Genomic DNA, 22821 nt, shown 5'->3' on the forward strand with positions numbered 1-22821 from the left:
TGTTTGTGAGTCTGCCCACCATTTTCCATGTGCCACATTTCTTAATCCCTCGTGGGCAATGGCAGAGAATTTGGTCAGGCTGCAGGCACTCCAGAGGCTGGCAGACCTCTATATAGTAGACAGTTTGTGGAAACATTGTACCAGCTTAAGGAGTCTAGTCCATTTATATGACATGTACAAATTTTCAATAAATGCCTAAAATTCAGACATTCCTCATCTTAAGACAAGGTGAGGGGAGGAAACCAGTTTGTACTTTCTTTGTGTCGGTGGGTTTATACACAGGTATTACAGCAGGTGCTTATTTCATGTAGCACTCCTATTAAATGGTATACCATATATAGGTAAGGAAACCAGGAGGAGTGACTTCTCTGTGGAGAAAACCCAGGTATTACGTAGTTTGTCAAAGTGGTAACATCTGTGAAGCAAATTTCTGTAAGGCAAACTGTTTTCTATTAATGGCTTTTATAATACTGAAGGAAAAAGATAGGCAGACTGCGAATCTGGCAGGTCCACCAGATCAAAGTTGAAGACTGACTCTTAGCTTTTAACCAATCCAGGAAGCCCCCTTTCAATTTTCAGGGATGCTTCCTTCCTTTCGGAGTGAGACTGCAGTGTTACCCTTTACCAACAGGTGCCTCCATCACACCAGAGCTCTCCCTTAGAAGCTCTAATTTCAGTAAAAGCCTTTGCTTTTTTTTTTAATCAACTCTCAAATTGTCAACATTCTGTGTTGGAAAGGACATGGGCACAGGCACACACAGTTCCAAAACTGACAGAGATATTAGCTGCCCTCCAGAAAAGATGAATTAATCTGGCATGTAGTATGTATCATTACAAAAAATCTTGTTAAATTTCTCTCTACCCTGGGACCCTGCAATCCCACTCCTAGAGTAATATCCTCAAAAACATGTATGGAGGAGATTTCATGGGGTTATTCAATGGAATTCTAGGTAGCTATTTTTAAAAATTATGTGTGTGTGCACGCACATGTGTGTGTAAATAAAATCTCTAGTGAAAGAGATCTACAAGAAGCAGCAGTAGACCTCTGGATCCAAACTGCTAGACTCTAAATTCCAGCTTTCCTACTTTTTAGTTAGGTGAGCTTGAATTACTGTAAATTATTTAACATCTCTGTGCTTGGTACATAATAATGGTATACATCTTATAGGATTGTTGTGAAGATGAGATAGTGCATTTATAGTATATTATAGGTTGTATAAAGCATGGAGAGTTACAGGATAATCTGTATAGTTTGAGTAGAAAAAACTATACAAAGATATGCACAGCCTTGGAACAAAACCTGGAAGGCTATATACCAAAATATGAACAGTCTCTGGCTAGTGGGATTGGCAGATTCGATTTTACCAAATGCTCTTCTGTATATAGGCTGTTGTTTTTTTTTTTAAGTCAGCATATATTGCTTTCATAGTTAGAAAAAAATAACTAAAATAACTCTCAAGGTTGGGCATTTGAGGCAGTGTTTAATCCTTTAAATGCAACTTCTATACAATCTGGAAGTTGGTAACCTGGAGCCAGAACTGAAGCTCTTGATTTTGGATGAAGTTCCCCTGTAAAGAGCTAAGTTCCCCAGGTACACTGCTGACCTCAGCTGCAAGGCCTTGAGAACATCTTGAAACAATGTTGCTGGATTCTTTCCCCATGCAGCTGAGCTCCAAAGCTGTGGGAGTTTAGCTGCTGTTTACTTCGAGACTCCAGTCCTGAGACACAAAGTAAGTGTCTGTCTAGGTTGGCACTTCAGCTGTGCTCCTGGGCCAGTCACTTAACCTTATTTGAGTCCATTTCTACAGCTCTATAAAATGAGGATGTATCTACTTTTAAGGACTATTATGAATATTTAAAGATTCAGTTTGTGGAAAATGACCAAATAGTGGGATATGTATGAATTATTTGCCCTCTCTGAGCCTGTTTCCTCATTTTATTTTTTATTTTTTTTATTTTGGCCATGCCACTCAGCTTGCCAGTTCTCCGACCAGGGATTGAACCCCGGCTACAGCAGTGAAAGCATGGAACCCTAACCACTAGACCACCAGGGAGCTCCCTTCAGTTTCCTCATTTTAAAGATGGCAACATTAGTACCTACTTCATAAGGTTGTTGTGAGAATTAAATTAGGGAAAGCCTATATTTTATTGAGGATCATCTTCCAACTGCATATTCACAGAGCAGATGAAGGTTCCCTGTGCCAAGAGCACTCCCTTTGCTCCTAGGAAAAGCCAAGGCCATTCCTTTTCCTGGATGGGTGGGGGTGGAAGTTTCCCCATGGGCCCCCAACTCTAGAACTCTACAGAGATAGGCCTGGACCATAAGGTCTCTGAGGCCCCGGTCTGCACACACTGTTCTTTCAGCTGATGCTCCCACCTTTTGGAAGCCAAAGCTGCCAACTTGGCCTCTTGCAAAACACACATTCCATTCATAAGTGCGTTTGTGCATTTTTCCTCCCACACCCTTCTAGGCAGCCAATGCAGAGCTGCCAAGGCAGCTGCAGGAGCAGCTTCTCATTTGTGGGGGAAAGGCAACTTGAAGGGTTTTCACAGAACACTTGGTTTAGTCTTTGAACATATTACTCCCCAACTTTCTGGCCTCCTCACCCATAGTGGGGTTGTTTAGTAGTACACTCAGCCATGTCATTTTCATTTCCTTTTGTCCCCCTTTTTGTAAATTCTCTTCCCTATTATAAAGGAAATCCATTAATGGAAACTTGAAAAATCTAGAAAAGTTAAAACCATATCTAATCCCACCACTCAATGACTGCCCCTGTTTTACAATCTTCTATCATACTTTTTCCATTATTCAAAAGCAGTTTTTAATAGCTGCATAATATTCCAACATGTTGATGTGTGCCATAATTTCTAAAACAGTCCCCTAAGGCACTAAGTTGTTCCCAAATGATGCTGCCAATCATATCCTTGCACATACATCTTTGGCAGATAATTATTTCTTGAGGAAAAATTCCTAGAAGTGAAATTACTGGGCTTTTTTAAAAAGTATGAACACTGAAGGACTTTTTAATTCCAGGAAAGTTTTTACCTTGTGTTTGCTAGCATCGATTTGTTTCAAATCTTTGTTAATTTGACAGATTAAAAAAGTTTTTCATTATAGGTTTAATTTATGTTTATTTGAATACCCTTTAGATTAATCTTCACTTTATTATTCCCCACACCTCTCAGATTGTCATCTGCTATTTTTTCCAGAAGGTTTTGGCCAATTGTTTTTCCTTAGAGAGTTGTCCATATCCTTTGCTCATGTTTCTGTTGTCTTTTCCATAATGAATTTTCCATTCTGAATTTTTAAGGTCTCTTTACACATTAAGTATAGTGTCCATTTGTCAGTTATTGCAAAATTTTGATGGCAGTCTCATCCTCAAGGATGTTGCCCTCAGAAAGGGAAAGGACCTCCAAGATCTTATCTTCAATTTCCTTTAGCTGCTTCTTGTTCTTGGCACTTTCCACAATCAACTTGTTCTTTTTCTCTTCCAGTTCTGGCTTCTCCTTGGTGGCCACGATGCCAAGGAGTTGATCTTGGAGGCCCAAGGGGGTGATCATAAAGTTGGGGAGACAGACTTTCACAGTGACTTCAGGGAGATAATGTGGGTTCCTCAAACAGGTTGTGATATATAACTTAAAATCCCTGGAATATTCAATGATGTTTTCACCAAGCCTCATGTACTCAACCCCTTGTTTTCCTGAGCATAAACAATAACTAGACAAAAAATACAATGAAAGGAAGCTAAGATGTACCACAATTAGACTTCCAGAATATAAGAGCCAGATGGAGCCATCAGGGATCATTTTAGTCTAAGCCCCCCATCCTCCCAATTTGGCACAGGGGGAAGTTGAGCCCCCAAGAGGGGCAGTGACTTGTGAATGGTTGTGTGTGACCATGCCAACCTTCTTCTCTGGATTCCCTGCATTACTCACCTAACAGCCTTTTGAAACCTTAAACTTGTGTGTCTTAGGTGCTTTATAAATCACAGATGTTCTTCTAAATCCTAACACTGATAGAAATAAGTCTCTTGATTTTGCAGATGACTAAAAGGAAACACAGAATTTAACTTGCCGAAGGTCACAGAGCAGTAGCACTTGACAGTTTTCAGTTTGCCTCCTTTGCCTTAATCACTGCCAACCTAACAGATGTAGGAGCCAACCATTTAGAACAGCGTTCGCTTTTTATTCTTCAAGGGAATCGATGTCAACTGCTAAGGTAAGACTGTTTAGGTAGTGGCCCTGTGAGGACTCATTTGCTTCTTGCCTACAAGTCCTGGGACTCCAAAAGCCATTAAGCTTGGTGAGTGGGAGGTCAACAATCCATGTTTGTAGCTAGGGATCCTGTACCATCTGGATTATTTTACAAAGCACAGGATTTGCCATCCAGTATGTTGGTGGAAGAGGCTCCTGGTGGGTAAAGCTCACCCCAGAATGAAGTCAGTGGTTTTTTTGTTTGTTTGGGGGTTGGTTTTTTGTTTTTGTTTTTTGCAGAATTATCAATAGTCAAGTAAACAAATATTAAGTCCAACAGCAGGTTACCTTCCAAATAAAAAAGTGACAATAATGTGTGTAACAAGTTAATTAAAAAATTCAAGGAGCCATTTGGGGAGTGCAATAGTGCAGAGAATAAAAATCAAAGTATTGACTTTTGTCCACAAATTTGTACAACTTCAAGAAACAGACACACTGGTCACAAACCAAGAGGAATCCACAAAGGTGGAGGGTCACATGAGTAGTGGACTCATCACCTCAGCGGGTTAAGGCAGGGTATCTTATTTGTAGGACCAATTTATCCAAGCCCCATTTGTCTGTTGCTTCAAATTCCCCCTTTGAAACCTAGAATCTTATTCATTAGTGCAACAGGTAAGAGCAATTAATAACAGACTCAGGGGGCTGCGACCAGGGTCAGAGGGAAGACACTTCTCTCAGAATAAATGTGTGTTGGGAATAAAACCACAGCAGCTGCTGAATGGCTTTGGCAATATCCAAGATTTGTGTTGAAAGTTTCTACTAGGGAAGGTGGGTGGTGGAAGAGCAGGCTCAGTTTCCAAGAAGAGAAATAGGGAGGAGGATGTGATGCCCTAGCACCTGAATCAGAAGCAGAATCTGATGGTTACTCAATTTTGTCTTTCAATGAGGAAAAACACCTGCAGATCCTCACTGTAAGGCAGTGCCAGTCAAGGTGAACCTGGATATGTGCTATAATTACAGCTTAGCAAAGGAGTAAACTCTGAAGGGGAAGTGGGTGGGAACCCCTCTACATGAATCAGAAAATAGACTGTGCGCATTAAGAGGAAGATCAATGTCACCTGTTCTCAAATGAGTCCCAATTAACACTTCAATGACTTAATAGTCCTTTTAAGTCCATCTTCTTTAAACAAGATACTGCTGGAGTCCCCCAAGGAAGACCTTGTCAATTACCAAGATGTTCAGGTCATCACTAACCAAACATAAGACAGAAATGGCAAAGCAGGCTACTACAGCAGAACAGCAGCTTTCTTCCAGCCCTTATAATTGTGTACTTGGGTCTACCTTTGGGCTTCACTGCACTGAAGACTTTACTTTAAATGCGGCAAACCAAACACAGTCCTAAATACAGATCTTCTGTTTTGTTTTTTAAACCTATACCAGGTCCTTATCCCAGTAATTTCCTACCGTTGTTTAAATTTGGCATGGTATAGTATATGAGGCCATCACGTGAACTTGTGGAGTCCCACACCCTGCAGGCTCCAGCACTGAGGACTGAATTTTGCCACCAGTCCTTGGGAGATCCGTACTGTTTAAAAGACCAAAAATAATGTGTGGCTTAATCTTTCTTTCCAAGAAGGCTAGTTTGTGCCTTCCTTAGGGAAGTTTAATATTGAAAACACTGCCTTGTACGTTTTCTATTGGATTTCCTTGGGCCTGAGGGCTTGGTTGAAATTTGGATCTTTACCCAGCTCTAGATTTTTTTTCTTATCAGAAGGGTAGAAATGGGATCTTGGACCCAACTCACACATGTGAGCACATCTGGCAGGGAGAACTGCTGAGGCAACTAGCTGAAGCATAACAGTGTCATTACAGGAGGCAGGGCTAAGAATGATACATTCAAATTTGGCAGGGATAGGGGAAGAGCAATTCAATGAAGCACACTTCATCTCATACAGCTTTCTAATCAATTGCTAAAGAAATACCACAGATGCTCACACACAAAACCACTGCCAAGGGCTTCCCTGGTGGCGCAGTGGTTGAGAGTCCGCCTGCCGATGCAGGGGACACGGGTTCGTGCCCCGGTTCGGGAAGATGCCACATGCCGCAGAGCGGCTGGGCCCGTGAGCCGTGGCCGCTGGGCCTGCGCGTCCCGAGCCTGTTGCTCCGCAACGGGAGAGGCCACAACAGTGAGAGGCCCGCATACCGCAAACAAAAAAAAAAAAACTGCCAAAAATCAAGCAATTTCCCAACGTATTCAGTTTGTTGTAGCCACTCTGATATTTGCCTATTTTCAAAATGGCATCCACATCCTGCACCTCTCCACACTACCACACCACTCTGGTGTCATATTGTTAAAGTGAAGGGTGCACTGGCTTATTTGAGGGGCATGCACTGACCTCTTCAACTCACTGAGTGAGCAATTACTGCTCATTAAGCAGCAAACCTATCTCTAGGTGAAGAGGAACAGGGACCTTTCATTTCCCACAAGTGCAACTGCAAACCCTACACACACACACTACCTTGGATCCCTTTGCAGAAAACTGCTTTTCATGAGAAAGTTGATGAGCACTGGCCCAGGCTACTGCAGAAGCTTGAATTCCTTGCATTAAGGACTCAAACCTGGAAGGAAACTCCCTCCCTGACCATTCCCTTTTCAGGCTTCTAATTTGCATTTTTGCAACAAATAGACCATTAAATATATAACCCAAAATAATTTTTTTAATGGTTCTTGAGGAAGCTCAAGAGCTGAATTAAAACAAAAAACCACCCATCATAGCACACCTAATGCATGGAATCATGCCTTCTTATAGGCTGGGGAAAGAATCCAGTTCCTCCAGAGTCCTCAGGATATTCAACATCTACCTCTTTTGTGCCCTTCTCTCCATACACCCTTCTGATCTGAGACAGAAAAAGCTTTACCTGGCCAGGAGCAGCCTGCCTTTACCCTTATTCAACCTCTACCCAATCCAGAATTGGGAAAAACTGGGGGTTGCACACTGACTGGATGAAAAAGGCAGTCTTGTTAACACCTCACTCTAGATGCCCTGACTACAGTTGAGACACAGAACCTGCTAGGACCTCTAGAAACTCTTTATACAAGGATCTTGTGTCTTAGGCTAGAACAAAGCCAGACATCTGGACTGGGACCCTCGTCAGCTTTCCAGCAGTATTGCCAACCTACTGTGGCTGACTTTAAAGTTTCCCATCCATCCATCCAAGAAGGGGCAACTGTCAGGGTTAGGATTCAAAAAAGAAAATCTAACTTCAAGTATGTTCCCTATTGTCAATACCAATTTTAGAAAAACATCAACTGCAGAAACTCCTTAAATCATTTTTGTAAATATGGGAGCCCAGAGCCATAGGCTACCTAATAAAGGAACTCAAAATAAGTGATTCCTGCCCAGGCTGAGAAACATATACCAGGGAGGGAGATGGGGGGTAAGTTGGGGGAGAAAACTCCAAATGTTTAATAGACAAACTCTTCATTACCTCAAGAGTGTAAATATTTTTTTATTTAAAAGATTCCCTTTTCAATCTGTTCCAAAGTGTTGGAAGCTGAACAGTACAAGTTCCTGCCACCCACCCTTCCAGTACAGTTTTATGAGGACATTTTTTTTTTTTTTTAGTGGAAAAATAACAAGAGGACCCTCTACTGAAACCAGGTAGGACCAGAGTCAGCTCCCGTGTGGCAGTTTGGCCAAAGCTGGCCTTATGGAGCGAGCAGGCAGAGGAGTCTGGGGAACTGGGACTCCCTCTTGTGAGGAAAAGGCTGAGAAAATTAATCTTCTCTTTAATGAAACTGGTCCAAATTCTGATTCAAAAGCCTCCATTATGATGTTCCCTGGCACTCTTCTTATACTATATATATTGAAGGCTCCCTTTTATAGCCAGTTTTAGCAGGCAAAGAAACAAAGAAATATAGATACATATATGTGTATATATATATATTTTATATAGGTAAAATATATACATATCTTATATATGTATATATACATATTTGGGGGTAGGAAAAGGAGAGGTGGGTCATGTAAACCTAAACAGTCATCACATTACCCCAAATGAGCCTGACATTAACAAAGAAGAAAATAAATAACTTCTGGGGGTTAAGTGACAACATGGGTGCAGCAAGAAGGGAAAGGGCACACGTTTTAACTATTAAATACATTTTTATATTTGTTTGGCAGAGTTCAAGCCAGTCCAGGCTTCTGCACTTGCCAGACAAGTAAGCTGATGATACTCAATTAAAAAAAAAAAATTCAAGCAGAGCTCCATACCACAGTTTTCCTTCAAGTCAGTTGGCCGGCAGGCACAGTTTTCTGACCCCCAGGAACAGAAACTTTGGCTCCAAGGCAAATGAAAAAAAAAAAGTATTTCCACTTACAACGTGAAAATACAGAAAGTTCATCAAAGAAAGAAAACTATCAAAGTCTACTTCCAGCAAAACTGAGGTAGCACTGCTTTCTCTGCATTCAATGCTTAAGTGGTTCTCAGTACAATGTGTTCTAAAAAAACCCGCTCACTTGACTGACAGGTGCAGCATGTTGATGGATAAACTCAACATGAAATGCAATAGGTCAAAGAAGGAATGAGCAAGAAGTGAGGAAAATAAGGGTTCCAGATAAATTAGCTTAAAAGGGGGTTGTCACCAGACTACAAATGCTCTTGGCTGGCCTTGGCTCTCCAAGAGCTTTAAATCGCCTGGGAATTAATGCAATGTGGTTAACAGTTAACACTGTTATTCAACTCTGTGTAAATCTTTAAAAATAATTATTACAACCTAAATTCAACAATGTAAACAGCACTACACACAGTACAGACCTGCCCTGAAAAACAAGAATATGCAAAACTGAGATCTGGCACTGTATTGTTTTGTAATGATAATTCAACCTAACTGTCCCATTCCCCCCTCCCTGCTCTACACCCTCCCCCACCCCCCCAAAAAAATCTAATCTGTGCAAGAAGTGGCAGGCTTATTCTATCTGAAGGCTTCAAAAAAAAAAAAGATACACAACATGTAGCCAGGTTCAGATATTTTGGGGGACCCTCCCCACAAAAAAGAAATAACCAAAATATCCAAAAAGTGAAGAAAGTGCCTAAAACATGATACAGCATTTTAGAGCCCTTTCAGATACAAGGCAGAGAAAGGTGTAAAGTAGAAAATATCCGGATCTTCAGTAATTTCCAGAAAGGTCCAATTCCTTGGTTGGCTGCAGGGCAGCGAGCAGATCCTTGCTGCTGCTCCTGAGACAGAGCCACTAAGTCTGCTCCTCGGGACATAAGCCCTCGGGCCCTGAGCTGAGTGCACCTCTCCCTTCCCCTTCTCTTTTCCTTCGCTCCATTTCCCACTCCACAAAGGTATCAAAGAGACTTGGCCAGGCCTCATCTTCACTGTAGTTGCTGAGGTCAGGGCCAATCACCTGAGTGAAGTTAAGGAACATGTTCCAAGTGTCCCTGGAGATGCCCTTGATCCCCGAAGGGTTCTCTGTTAGGAAGTTTAGCCACTGGTCCAATACTGGAGGATTGTTCTGGGTAAAGACTAGTTTCCACAGGGCAATGGCTATTTCCCGATGCAGTGACCGCTGCCCTTCTTCAGAGTCCAGGCCGAACTGAAATGTAAACCGGTAGAGATCCTTGAATTTATCCTCTTGTTTGGCTTCTGTTAAGAGGCTAGGGAACCGTGCACAGATCCCATCAATGCTGTCTGCACTTATTGCTTTGCAGCCATCAAAAAACTCCTTCCTGCAACAGGAAGGAGGGGGCACAATTAATAATTGTAAACGGTATAATTTACTGAGAGGCAATATAGTATCATAATTAAGAGGGTAGCTGTGAGGCTGTCTGGATTTGAATGCCAACTCCTCGGCTAACTGTAGTCCTATTTCTTCATCTGCCAAATGGTGAGAATACTACCTTACTTCATAGGGTTCTGGTGAGGACTAAACAAGTTAATATGTCAGCTGCTTCTAATAGTGCCTGGTACATGGCAGACAGCTGATAATGGTTCATTCACTCATCTATTCATCTTTCCAAAGCTAAACTCAGTCTGCTGCTCCACGCTCTGCTTCCCGTTCTGCAGCAGTGATTAAGCTGCGGACTCTCCTCCAAGATGGGGAGTCTCTTCCTGTTTTCCTTTTGATTCTCTAGGGGTTGTTTGTTTTTGGAATATTTTTGGTGACTGCCAAGGGAAGTTTTTGGAGCCAAAGATTCTGGATAAACCTGGGTAACTCTGCCACCAGAGATCAAAGTTCCGTTATTAAAAAACAAAAATTGAGTATGTATTTTTAACATCTGTATAATAACACTTTTAGCTTACAACATGGTCTCACATTGACCATCATCTCAGAGATTTCTGTAACTGCTGAAGATAGAACGTCTGAGGTCTGTCGAGTAACCTACCCAGGGTCTAAAAATTGTATCGAGGGGTTCTCAAAGTCAATTCTTCTTACTTACTTATAACCCAGTGCTCTGAAAACCACACCTTGCAGTGACCCTGCCATGTTGTCTCCCACAAACAACCTCTATAGGGATGAATGACCATGACAACGTACGCAACTACTAGTTGATAACTAGGGCCAGCTGTCCTTGTTGGCGCACAGGCTGGCTAAGGGTAATGTGCGGAGAGCTAGAAGGGGCAACTGGCTTCATGCAGTTACTGAAGCACATCCCCAGTGGCACTCACTATACTGGCACTCAATGCCTAACACATGATAGGTGTACAATAAACATCGAGTGAGGAAGTGAATGAATTGACAAGTACAGGAGTGAAAGAAAAGATAAAAGTCAAACAGCAGTGGGGCGGGGCAGCAGTGTGGCAACATGGATTATTCCTCATTTAACTTCAGGCAAGGATGGTTGGTACCCAGTTCTTCAGAGGCTGAATAGCTTGAGAGATATTGGTCAGAAAAAGAAAGTAAGATTTATCCAAAACCCTATGAAGTCAATCCAGTTGTATCCTAGCTGGGCACCACTGCTCAGTGGTGCTCTCCTTCCCTCTGACCACCTGGTGACATGAAGTACTCGTGACTAACCTGGTGAATTTACACATGGTAGCAGCCTGGAACTTCCACGCCAAGAGCAGCACTCGAAATTCCGTGGGGTCCACACATAGGTCATTGCAAAAGCGCTCCATGCCTTCCTCCAAAATTGCATCCTCCCGCTCGTCCTTATAGCGCCTGAACAGTTCTTCCAACCTCTGCAAGGAAGACTCCTCGGCATTTGACTTGGGCTCCCTCCCAGCATCTCCTGAGGATGTTGGCAGCTGGCAGGTCTCAGTAGCAGCCTCTGCCTTCTTGGTCCCATTGACAAGGATATCCCCACCTGGCTTGCCACAGGCTGGCAGCTGTTCATCACGGTGGCCTGCACCCCGCCTCCCGTGTGACTTGCTGCTTGGGTCACGGTCTCCGTTCTTGCTACCCAGAGTTGATGAGGGATTCTTGCACTTGGTGACACACTGGCCCATGATGCTGGTGGCCTGGCCTCTAGAGTGGCCCCCTCTGGATTGGATGCCCTTGTTGCCACTGACCCACGTGCCTCAACATGCCATCAGCCAGAGGAGCCAGCCAACCTGGAAGGAAATTAGAGAGCAATCACTGCTGGACAGGGAGACAGAGTATGCAAGCTTCCCTCCAGGGACTGCACACTGGAACACCACTCTATTTCAATGAGCTAACCATGAATGAGGGGAAATACCCCAAGTTCATTATCACCTCCCTCGCAAGCCCATACCTTCACCTTGGAAATGCAGTGGTTAGAGCACATATGGAGAACCAATAAGGAAAATTCCTAAAATTCTTAAAGGTAACATAGATCACAAAGAAGTTGATTCATGTGCAGAATGCATCAAGGAAGACTACGGTTTTGCCAGAAATATTCCAAAGGAAATTTGTCTTGCCAACTTGCCGTCACATAAGAAAGTTATTTGGACCTGTATTAACCCAGAAGGTACAAATAAAAGGTTCATCTTCTAGTCTCTAATGTTAAAATTCTCAGATGTTCTTTTTAAGTAGGATGAGTAGGAAGAAGGGGTAGCCACATCCAAAACAACTATATAGTTTCATAATGGCCTAAAGATGAGATAAAGAATTTGCAGAGTCAAGCCTAACGGCAGAGTCCTAGCCAAATAACAAAGTAAAATTTGTCTTGATTTCTTCAAATTCCTTTCTGGGACCCACCCGCACAGTAGGTGAAATGCCCTTTCTCCCCGCTTCCTCTATCCACCTACGGGAGCCATCCACCAAGACTGTTCTCCACGCCATGGGTCCCAATCACTGAGCTGCTTTTCTAATCCCCACCCGCAGCAAGGTGGTATGTAGAGGAAAGTCAAGTTCACACTAAATGTGAATGTCCTGTAGGGCCTGCAGGCTTAGTCTTCCAAGATAGCATCTCCATTTTAAAAGAAGGGCTGATTTACCCAAATACAGTCTCTAAATGACAGAATAACTGCTAGATGAAAAAGAAAAGCCTGCACTGATACATAACATCACAGTGATTTATTTATTACTTAAGTAACGAAAAAGTGGTTTTTAAAGAATTGCTAGAAATTTCTGGGCCAGGGATGAGGTGATTTCTCTGAAGACTCTATCTACTCAGACTCTTATTCTTACCTTCAACTAGTCCACTAGAAGATCCATCTAAAATTTAGTACTTATAAAAGTTTGCTACCTGCTATAATAACTGCAGCCTCTGAAATTATAATGTTAATAGAAATTTAGACCAGGAGCCAGAAGTATAGTCGGGAAAGCAGACCAAGTCAATGTCAGTCCCATGCCTCTCCAGCTCTAGCGTCAGGGACCTCCACAATCCAAATTCAAAGCTCTAAGGAGACTGGCAGTGGGGCAGAAGGGTGCTTTTAATGGAAGGCTGGAGCTTTAAACTTTACCTAAAGAACTTTAGCTTCCTCCAAATAGTGCTTGGATAAATTCAGAGCTATCCTCAAAAGGAATTCTAAGGGTATGTTCTGAGTGTACAAGTTTAAAATGACAACCAGAATCATTCCTGTAGTTACCGGAATCACACTGTATCGGGGTGTGTCCCACTGTCCACCTTCAAAGAGAATTCATGACAGACATGATTATACACGCCCTTAAAAAAAGACTCGCAGTTTCACTTAGGTTTCAAAAACACGCTGAAACCCTTAGAAGGGTTTTGGTGTGGAAAATGACAGACCCAAGTTAAGTTTTGTAAAGCCTTTTTATGCTTTTAGAATATAGCTAGTAAGCCATGAGCACAACTTGTTACAATTTTAAAAGGTAAGGGGTTAATTCTTAGAAGACCAGCATACAAGGGGAGCAACTGTTCAAGCTGAATTATCTCAAAACAAGCAGGACTATACCATGTGGAGGGTCTGGTTTCCAGATTTGTTTCTAAAGACTAAAATGCTGAAAGAAACAAAAGGCCCAAACTTAAACAGATCCCACATGCTCACAGACTGGCAACTCTAATTCCCAGGCACACTGACTCACCAGGCTTTGGGGCTCAGCTCCCACTGCTGAGGGAAGCCCAGGTACCTGGCAGGATAAGAGGATTTCCTGGTTTCCTACTGACCCACCTACCCTAGGCTACTCACCCCTGCCCCATTGGACAGATGCTGCATTATATCAGCTTCGTCCAAATACTGGCGCCAAGGCCTTCACATAGGGACAGAACAGATGGGCCTCCCAAGAGGCCCTAATCCATTTACCCAACCAGCCCTCCACATGAGAGCATCTTTGATGACCTGGCACAGCAGTACCAGCTGAAACCTGAAGGCGTTTTACATGCCCAGCAGATGAAAAAAAAGGAGGGGAAATCAATTTAGACAGACGATCAACCAGCAAGTGCCAGAAGGCCGGGTCCCTTTCTTCCATTCTGGTCCTTTTCTTTGAAGCAAGTTGTGGTCTCAAGCCAGAAAAAAGTATTTTCAGATCTGAAGGTAAGCGTGGTCCCCTGATTACTCAATGGGCTCCCTTCCTTTGTGTCTCCTCTTTCTTTGGGAAAATAGTTCTGTACCCAGAGATTTCTCAGGCTCAATCATGGTGCTCAGCCGTGTGTCCCAGGGTGGCAGCACTTCAAGTGTTTTAAAGCTGAAAGTTTCCCTGGACCCAGTAGCTGTTGGCTAATAGCTAATAATAGTAGTCATCAATTACTGAGCGCTTGATACCATGCCAAGCACTATGTTAAGCACTTTATGGACAATAACACTCATATATCCTCACCACAACCCCATTTAAAGACAGGGAAGCTGAGGCACAAAGAAAATTACCCAAGATCACAAGCAGAACCTGGTATGTCTGGCTTGAGAAACCATGACCTTTCACCACTAGGCTGGACTGCTGAGCCCACCTACATCAGATCACCTCGGGAAAGCCCACCAATGGATGTGTCCCAAGCTCAGGAGGGTCACCACATCAATCACAGAGCAGCAAGTTTTACAATTAGCCACTGGGGGAAAAAAAAAAAAAAAACCATGGTCTGTGCCCTGTGCTAAGAAGGGTGTCCTAGCCACTGCCCTCTCCCAGGCAAGCATTAAGACCGTGACGCAGGCAGGCAAGATGCCGTTAGGCTCGGTCTCACTAGAGGCGGGGACTAGAATTAGTCCAAAGTTCTTAAACCTGTGATGTTTCAGCCTACCAGCATGGTTAAAAGCTTCAGGTCTTAAAGTCCAACTCTGCCACCAGATGTTCGACCCTGATCAAAACCTGAATTTCCTCAACCTGCAAAACGGTATCTACTTCAAAGAGCAGTTGTAAGGATTCAGTCAGGAAACGCAGATAAAGGGTATCTGGCACACACTGTCCTCCACACAGAAAACACTTGATATGACAGCCATTATTAACAGCTGAGTAGTATCTGATTAGCCTGATGGAAGCCCCAGCTTGTCCCATCTGAACAATGGGCTCCAGGCTTTGGCTTCCCCGGGCCCAGACAGGATGCCTACCCTTGCCTTGAGTCATGCAGTTGGGTCTTGCTCAAAAATAGTCTCTTGAACTACAGCACTGACCCTGCTCAAATGTACCACTGGTCAGAAATACCTGGGGGAATCAGATCCTCCACAGGATAAAACTTGTGAATGATGCTGAATAAAATCAAGCTGGGTATTTGCTGTGTGCTATGGATACTCTGAATTGCTGGTCACTCCCTGTCCCTAATGTGGGACAACCTTCCAGCCAGTTCCAGACTCCATTCCCTTTCCACTAGGTTCCAGCTCTGTAGATCTGCAAAAGACAGGATTTCCAACTTGCTACTTATTTATACTCATTTATACTTGCCAGTGGTCCTCCTGCCACCTCTCTGAAGTGGACAGCCTCAGCACAATCTGGACACCCCAGAGCCAAATTTCACTAACAGAGCATCATTATTAATGAATACCACTTTGTATTTGTTAGTACATTGTAACAGCTACATATAAATGTAGCTCTATGAAATAATTACCCCCATTTCATAGGAAGAGAAATGGAGGTACACTGAGGTCAACGAGCTATATAGGAAGGGAGAAACTGGAGCAGGGTAATTAAGAGGAAGAGCTCTGGGAGCAGACAAACCTGGATCTGAATCATAGTGATGGACCAACTTTGTGACCATCAGCATGTAACTTTAATGGGACAGTTGTACCTCATGGTCTGGTGGATAGAGTAAATGAGATAACCCATGTAAAATCCTCTGCCCAATATCTGGCTCATAAAAAGTATTCAGTAAGGGGGCTTCCCTGGTGGCGCAGTGGTTGAGAGCCCGCCTGCTGATGCAAGGGACGCAGGTTCGTGCCCTGGTCTGGGAAGATCCCACATGCCGCAAAGCGGCTGGGCCCGTGAACCATGGCTGCTGAGCCTGCGCATCCGGAGCCTGTGCTCCACAATGGGAGAGGCCACAACAGTGAGAGGTCCACGTACCGCATAAAAAAATTTTTTAAAAAGTATTCAGTAAGTGTTAGCCTTTATTACAGTTGTTATTATCACAAAGTTGGTGACAGAATCAAGTCTCCCTTCTATAACAGTGCTCTTGTCAGCAGCCAGGCCAGGTCTCCTGGGGCAGTTCAGGTATGCTGACGCCCCAAATGCCCACAGCAGCTTTCCTGTTCTTGCAGTAAGTGATTCTGCTCTCCTGTTTCAGCTAAAGTGGCATAAATGAGTGAAATGGAGTGAGAGACAAGGAGGGGTGGGAAGAAAGGAAAGGTAGGAAGAAGAATAAAGGGGGCAAAAAAGCCACAAACCAGGAAACCTACTTCTATGCACAGCCTTGGGGGTTTACTTGAAAGACAGTAACTGCTCAGTTTATGCTGGACTAAGATCAGCCTCCAGCTTTTCTCCTTCAGTCTCAGCTCTAACTTCGCCTCTCTCCCTCGCTCCTTCCCTGCATCAGCTTCCAGCCTCCCTCCTCCCTGTGCCAGCCCCAGCTGCTGTTCCTGGGGATGGGCTTGGCTGCCTGCCTGGCCCCAGGCCTGGCGCTGGCACTGCTGGGCTGAGGGCAATCCCAGAGGTCGTGGTCCCAGTGGATGCTCTGGCTCCAGAGAGCCAGAGAAGAAGAGATCAGGAAACTGTTTTTATCTCTTAGTCAGTTCCATGAAGTGACAATCAGACAAGTCCCTGTCTTCTAGGACTTACTATCTACCTCTGAAACAGAATCATCTCTTATGGAGCAGAAGGACCATGAAGGGCTAAACCACACAAAGACAAATGGAGACAGGAAAGCAGAGTGGAGTGTGGACCAGTGTTATGAAAAGAAATGTGGAGGGACTGATGAAGAGAAATTGGTATTTGTAGGACATGGGACTATATGCTTCATATATATCACCTTCAAACTTCACAACAACCTAGGTTGTCAGAGCCCTTACAGATTAGGAAACTGAGGTTTCTTAACCACTAAGCAGTGGGACTAGGAAATAAAACCAGTCTGTCAAGACTCCAAAATCAACTCAATGGGAAAGTTTCACAGAGAAGATGAGTCTTGTTCTGGTTCTTCAATGACTGGAAGCATAAAGTGGAAAAGAAGGAGGCAAAGGACCAATCTGGTCGGTCCAAGTTGAGACAGGATTTAAAAAATGTTTATTAATAGCAATACCTTTTAAGTTACATGTATGTATTGAGGAGACTGACATGAATTATCACATTTAACCCACTACAACTCTATGAGGAAGATAATATAACCTTCACTTTACAGAGGGGGAAACTGAACAGAGTTTAAGGGATTTGGCCTGAGGTCATAAAGGAAAAGGGATTCAACCAGGCAGTGTAATTCTAAACTCACCATTCTACATAACTGGCCTCACTACGTACTGTTCTTTGCTATGACGTATGCCAGGATATATCCTTCCCCTAAGGAGATGCTGATGCCCAAGAAGAAAAGATACATTATCAACACCTGATTGTACTCCAGAGGTACTGAGTCAACAGGAACAGAGTAAACTCCCAGGAAGCCTTCAGTTCTGGTCTGGGATCTCCCTAAGCAATGTGTGCCCTTGCACAAGTCCCTTAACCTCTCTGAGTTTGTGTTCCCATGATTAAAATCCTTCCAAGTCTAATACTCTGGGACTACCTTCACATTTTGGTATCCAGAAAGGCTGAAGTTCTAGATTTGCAAGCCTTCTGAGGACAGGCATTTTGCCTCCTCAGTGAACAGCTCTCATACTTCTTGCCCAAGCCTGTTAGAGCCAAGGGAAAATGAGAAGTCCAAAAAGACACAGAAAGCAGAGCTACTCCAATCTGAACAAGAGGAAAAAGATTACACTGTTTTTGCAGGCTTCCCTGTCCTAATCATCTTAGTTTGAACTCTGCAGGGTCAGGAATAGGCCCTGACATATGGAAAACAGAGCAAGCTGGCTCACTGTTATAGCTGGCTGGGAGCTAAAAAGCAGGGGGCAAAGGCTGGCACCAAAATCCAGGGTCAGCAAGGCACTTGAGATCTACTCTGATGACTTCCTTGCGAGAAGGAACTGATCCAGTCCACCCCTCCCATTCTGTTCCCATCTAGAGTCTGTTCAGAAGCAAGAAGCCACTGATGAATGTTGGTGCTTCTACATATTAGAGCAATAAGAAGCCCATCTTTCCAACTTCCATCCAAACAGTCTGTATAGCTAGTTGGGCGCATCATTTTACCTCTTACTATATATGCCAGACATCCAGCTGCCAGGGGCTGAAGCAGCTGTACTAGCAGAAGCCATCCCCCTGGGGAGTCTCAAAGCAAGACCACAAGAGCCTCTTGATCCCAACTGGCAGCTGCAGATGCTGAATGACCTGAGAAAAAGTTGGGAGATGGGTGGTGTCCATTTATAAACTACTTCCTAGAAAGTAAACTTGCAAAAATAACAAGCAGGAAAGACTGAGGGAGTACTTTAAAATGCAAAGTCTTCTGCTTGCTGTCATTTGGAACTTGGGACTTACAAGAGCACCTCTGGAGATTAGGTCTTACCTAGAGCTACTTGGGAGGAAAAGCTGTTTCCCCTGCCAAAGCAAATGAGACGCGTCTGCTATTTTCATGCTTTTAAAAGACTTTCTGTCCTAAAATGTACTGCAAGCAGCAAGCTAAAACAGCAGTTCCAGTTAGGAATGGGTAGGAACACAAGACTTTCTACATCAACCAATCTCAAAAGTGCGGAAAGAGGGATGGAGAAAAAGAGGGAGGGAGGAAAGGTAAAATTTTTAAAAAAGAAAATAAACCAGTTGGTTATATTTCTGTAAAATAATCTTAGGTCACAGGACTAAGACCAGTCAGCTTTGTACAAAAGAAGTTTTCTTTTCTTTTTAAAGGGTTCTTACATTCCTTACCTTGCATACTTCAGATATACTAAGGATATATATACAACTGAGGTCTGAGGACTGAAGTCAGTGTGGGCTCGCAAGAACAAACACTACTTGCCAAATACAACCAAGCCAACACACACGTATACTATAAAGTTTCCAAATACCAAAGAATCAAGCATTTTTGGCCTCTGGGTTCCAGAGCTGTTACATGTTTAACCCCACATGACTTAAAACAACCAAAAAAGAGCTGAATTATTCTACTGACCCACACTTGGAATATTTTTGCTGTCACTATTGATCTGGACAAGTCAGACTGTCCACTTATTTGCAAAGTACGCATCATTAACGGGCACCAGATTTCTAGGTTGGCCACTCTTTTTGTTTCTGCACCAGTTTTTTCATTAACTAACTTTCCCTGTTTAAAACCAGAGGGCTGTCTTGGATTTGTGCTCTGTGGTACCATAATAAAAATGGCATGCCTGCTATATGCTATACTCTCTATCTCTGGTTTTAGCTTGGAGCTTATCTTCAGGACACAGCCTCATTAGGCCATACTGAAGGTAAAACCACTGGTTAAGCACCACTTCCCTGCTTCCAATTAGCATATGGATACCAGCCACCCTGGAGGTCTACCAGATTGTAGATAATTAGTCGTCAAACACCCAATTACCACATCAACTGTTCACCTTTCAGTCACCTGAGGAATAGTTAACTAGAGTTGAGATTTGGTCTTTGCATCTAAGTAAAAGAAAGGCAAGAAAGGAAACTATGAAATAAGTCAAAAGATGAGAAAGGAACCCAATATAAAGATGATAAATGAGTGCAAGCAGACGTCTTAGAGGGGCACCTGAATGACCACAAATGTACAGATGTGGTTTCTAGAGCCACATTTCTTCTAAATAGATCTCGGGTTCATCACATGGTAACTAACGTGATGTTTGCTAATTTAAAAAAAAAAAAAAATCCAAATTCATTAAGGCCACATTTATCAGTTTATTCCTAGAGGCCCATGATGGAAGCTGACTGCTAATGCATAGTAGATGGGAAGAGGAACAGGGACAGAAAAAAGATCTGTATAGTAAAAGAATATCCGTTTTCAACCACATCAGTAAGCGGGTCAGAGAACTAAGGCCACTAAGACTTTCTTACCCACTGCCAAATTCAAAAGCATTATATAGTTATTCTGTAAAGTTTAGAAAATACGGAGAAGCATAAAGAGAAAAAAGTCCCCTAGTATCCCACCACCTACAATTAATATTTTGGAGTATATCCTTTCAGTGTTTTATATAAGCACATATGGATGGCACATCTAAGTAAATACATGCATGTTCATACTACACACATTGAACTTTTAAACAAAACTGGGTTGTATTGTACATTCTATTTTGCAAATTTTTCCATTTTATACTTTTTCATATAAATCTTCTCTCATCAAATGCTTTTAAAAGAGCAGCATTCAATGGCAGTACTGGTATCACCACTGACACACCAGCTATTTCACACAACCCATAAACTATTTATAGCCTACTACTCAATCTGTCAAAAATTTGGCGCTGCAATAGAGGGGTTACAGAAAGGTTGAGACTCTGTTAAAACAGATTTAATAGCCAGATAGGTCTTTCATTGATAATTTGTCAATTTAAAATAAACTCTCATTGTTGGACATTTAGTTTGCTTCCAATAGCTCAGTATTATAAACAATACTGGGATAATAAGCAGAATAGCAGCTAAAATTCAGCACATTTATAATTATTTCCTGAGAATTAATTCCTAGAAGTGGAACAGATCAAAGACTGTGCAAAAAAATATTATATATATAATATTCAATGTGAATTCAAAAAAAGTAGTGTCAACTTACATAATGGGAGTGTACTGGGAGTATTTACATCATCTTGGAATATGTGTCAACTAATTCAATTTCTTTTTAAAAAAAGCCAAAGAAAAAAACACAGGGATACCGGCTTAGTTCTTTGTGGCTGCCTGGAGGGGTGGGATAGGAGGGTGGGATAGGAGGGTGGGAAGGAGGGAGACAAAGAGGTAAGAGACATGGGAACATATGTATATGTATAACTGATTCACTCTGTTATAAAGCAGAAACTAACACACCATTGTAAAGCAATTATACCCCAATAAAGAGGTTTTTTAAAAAAAAAAAAAAAGCCAAAAAAAACACCTTACCAGGGCTTCCCTGGTGGCGCAGTGGTTGAGAGTCCGCCTGCCGATGCAGGGGACATGGGTTCATGCCCCGGTCCGGGAAGATCCCACATGCCGCGGAGCAGCTAGGCCCGTGAGCCATGGCCGCTGAGCCTGCACGTCCGGAGCCTGTGCTCCACAACGGGAGAGGCCATAACAGTGAGAGGCCCGCGTACGGCAAAAAACAAACAAACAAACAAAAACAAAACAAAAACACCTTACCAAAAGCACTTTAAGACATATTTAAGAAAAAATATCAAACTGCCAAAGGAGGATGGAAAACAAGAGAGAGACCATTTGCTTCATTGTAAATCACATCAAAAGACTGACAAATCCAACAATTTTGGCTCCAAGGATTTCAAGACAGTGTTGTTAAATGATGGGGGTGGGGTACGGTGTGGGGGACAGGAAGAGATTAATCATAAGGGTATGTTTCAATTATATCTACATTTCCCCAATTTATTCTTTGAAAAGAAAATGAAACTTCCCCTATGTCACATACACACACAAAAAAGATAACGCCCACCCTAAGGTCTAAGGAGGTCCTCTTCTCATAGGTTTAGCGTTGGGGTAGAAGGGTCTGACCCAGGGACTTGAAACTGAGTGAATCACATGCCCAGGGAGCAAGAGGCTCATTCAAAATGGAACTGTGGCATCCTTGAGATGGTTAATAGGCTGGATTTAGACCACAGACTTATTATATGGCTTTCTAGCTTCAGACTGCACCAAAGGATATTATCGCTTACAGTAGAGACTTGTCTGCTCCCCCAGCCTCCAGGTTCTTCATCAGGTGGCCACCAATTTTCACTAGAAGATTCCTCTCCCTCACTCTTGGTCATGTAAGTTGGGTGGGGCTCATAATGGACCATGTGACTCAAGCCCACCAAAGCCTCCTATGCCCTTGGCTTCAATGATTGGGCCAGGAATATGCAGGTAACCTAAGTCAGACAAAGTGAATCTTAGCACCGAAAGCAAAGGAGGTTGGAGCTGCTTTGGCCTTCTTGCCAGAAAGAGCACCAGGGAAAGTAATAATGCCTATCCAAGGGTCACTGCGAGAGTTAAACCGTCCCTTATCAGATGGGTCTCAACTCAAATGCATGTAAGACACCAGAATAAAATCACTACCAAGAGACAAAGAGAAAATCAGTTTCAAAGGCATTATTTGCACCCAGAATCCAATTGTACCTAAGTCAGATCAAAGCCTGAACTTCACAGTTGTATGAGCCAATTAATTCTCCTTTTTCGTAAGCCAGAAGTCAGGTTTTCTGTCACAACAGAGAGTCCCTACCCAAGATACAGCTGTCACTCAGACCTCTTCTACTCACACGGCAAAGAAACAGAAGATCTGATACCATGGTCGAAGACCAACTTACTAGGCCACAATTTCAACCTAATGTATCAAGAGACCCCTGAGCTGAACCCTAAGACCAATGATCCCAAACTCGAGCAAACTATAAAATTCCGTTACAAATGGGTGGACCATGATAATGCTATTTAAAAGAATTTGAAAGATGGTATGACTAATGAGAAAAAGAACCTTTCCAATTGCAATTCTTACAACCTTAAGCCTCCTTCAAGCAAATATGCCACAGAGCACTTACAGCTGCTTTTTTCTATTGTGTATACTTCTGTCATCTTCATGTTCCCAAGGAGGAACCTCCTCCCAGCATTCAGACACCACGTGAAAGGCTGTAAAGCAAAAGCTCTTGGAAGTCTTTCCCTA

The 22821-nt window shown here is 42.9% G+C and overlaps 1 protein-coding gene across 1 annotated transcript in view; it reads right to left on the reverse strand.

Moving 5' to 3' along the window:
- Positions 1-9291: 9291 nt before the first annotated feature.
- Positions 9292-22821, reverse strand: part of DCUN1D3 (defective in cullin neddylation 1 domain containing 3) — a 34091-nt gene continuing 20561 nt past the window's right edge. The window contains exons 2-3 of the mRNA XM_007466277.1: positions 11223-11758; positions 9292-9933 (exon numbers count right to left, since the gene is read on the reverse strand). Of these exons, the coding sequence (XP_007466339.1) occupies positions 9450-9933; positions 11223-11653 (915 nt within the window). The 5' untranslated portion in view covers positions 11654-11758 and the 3' untranslated portion in view covers positions 9292-9449. The remainder of the gene's footprint in view (positions 9934-11222; positions 11759-22821) is intronic.

The sequence above is a fragment of the Lipotes vexillifer genome, unplaced genomic scaffold (genome assembly GCF_000442215.2).
Source record: "Lipotes vexillifer unplaced genomic scaffold, Lipotes_vexillifer_v1.1 scaffold783, whole genome shotgun sequence".
NCBI lineage: Eukaryota > Metazoa > Chordata > Mammalia > Artiodactyla > Lipotidae > Lipotes > Lipotes vexillifer.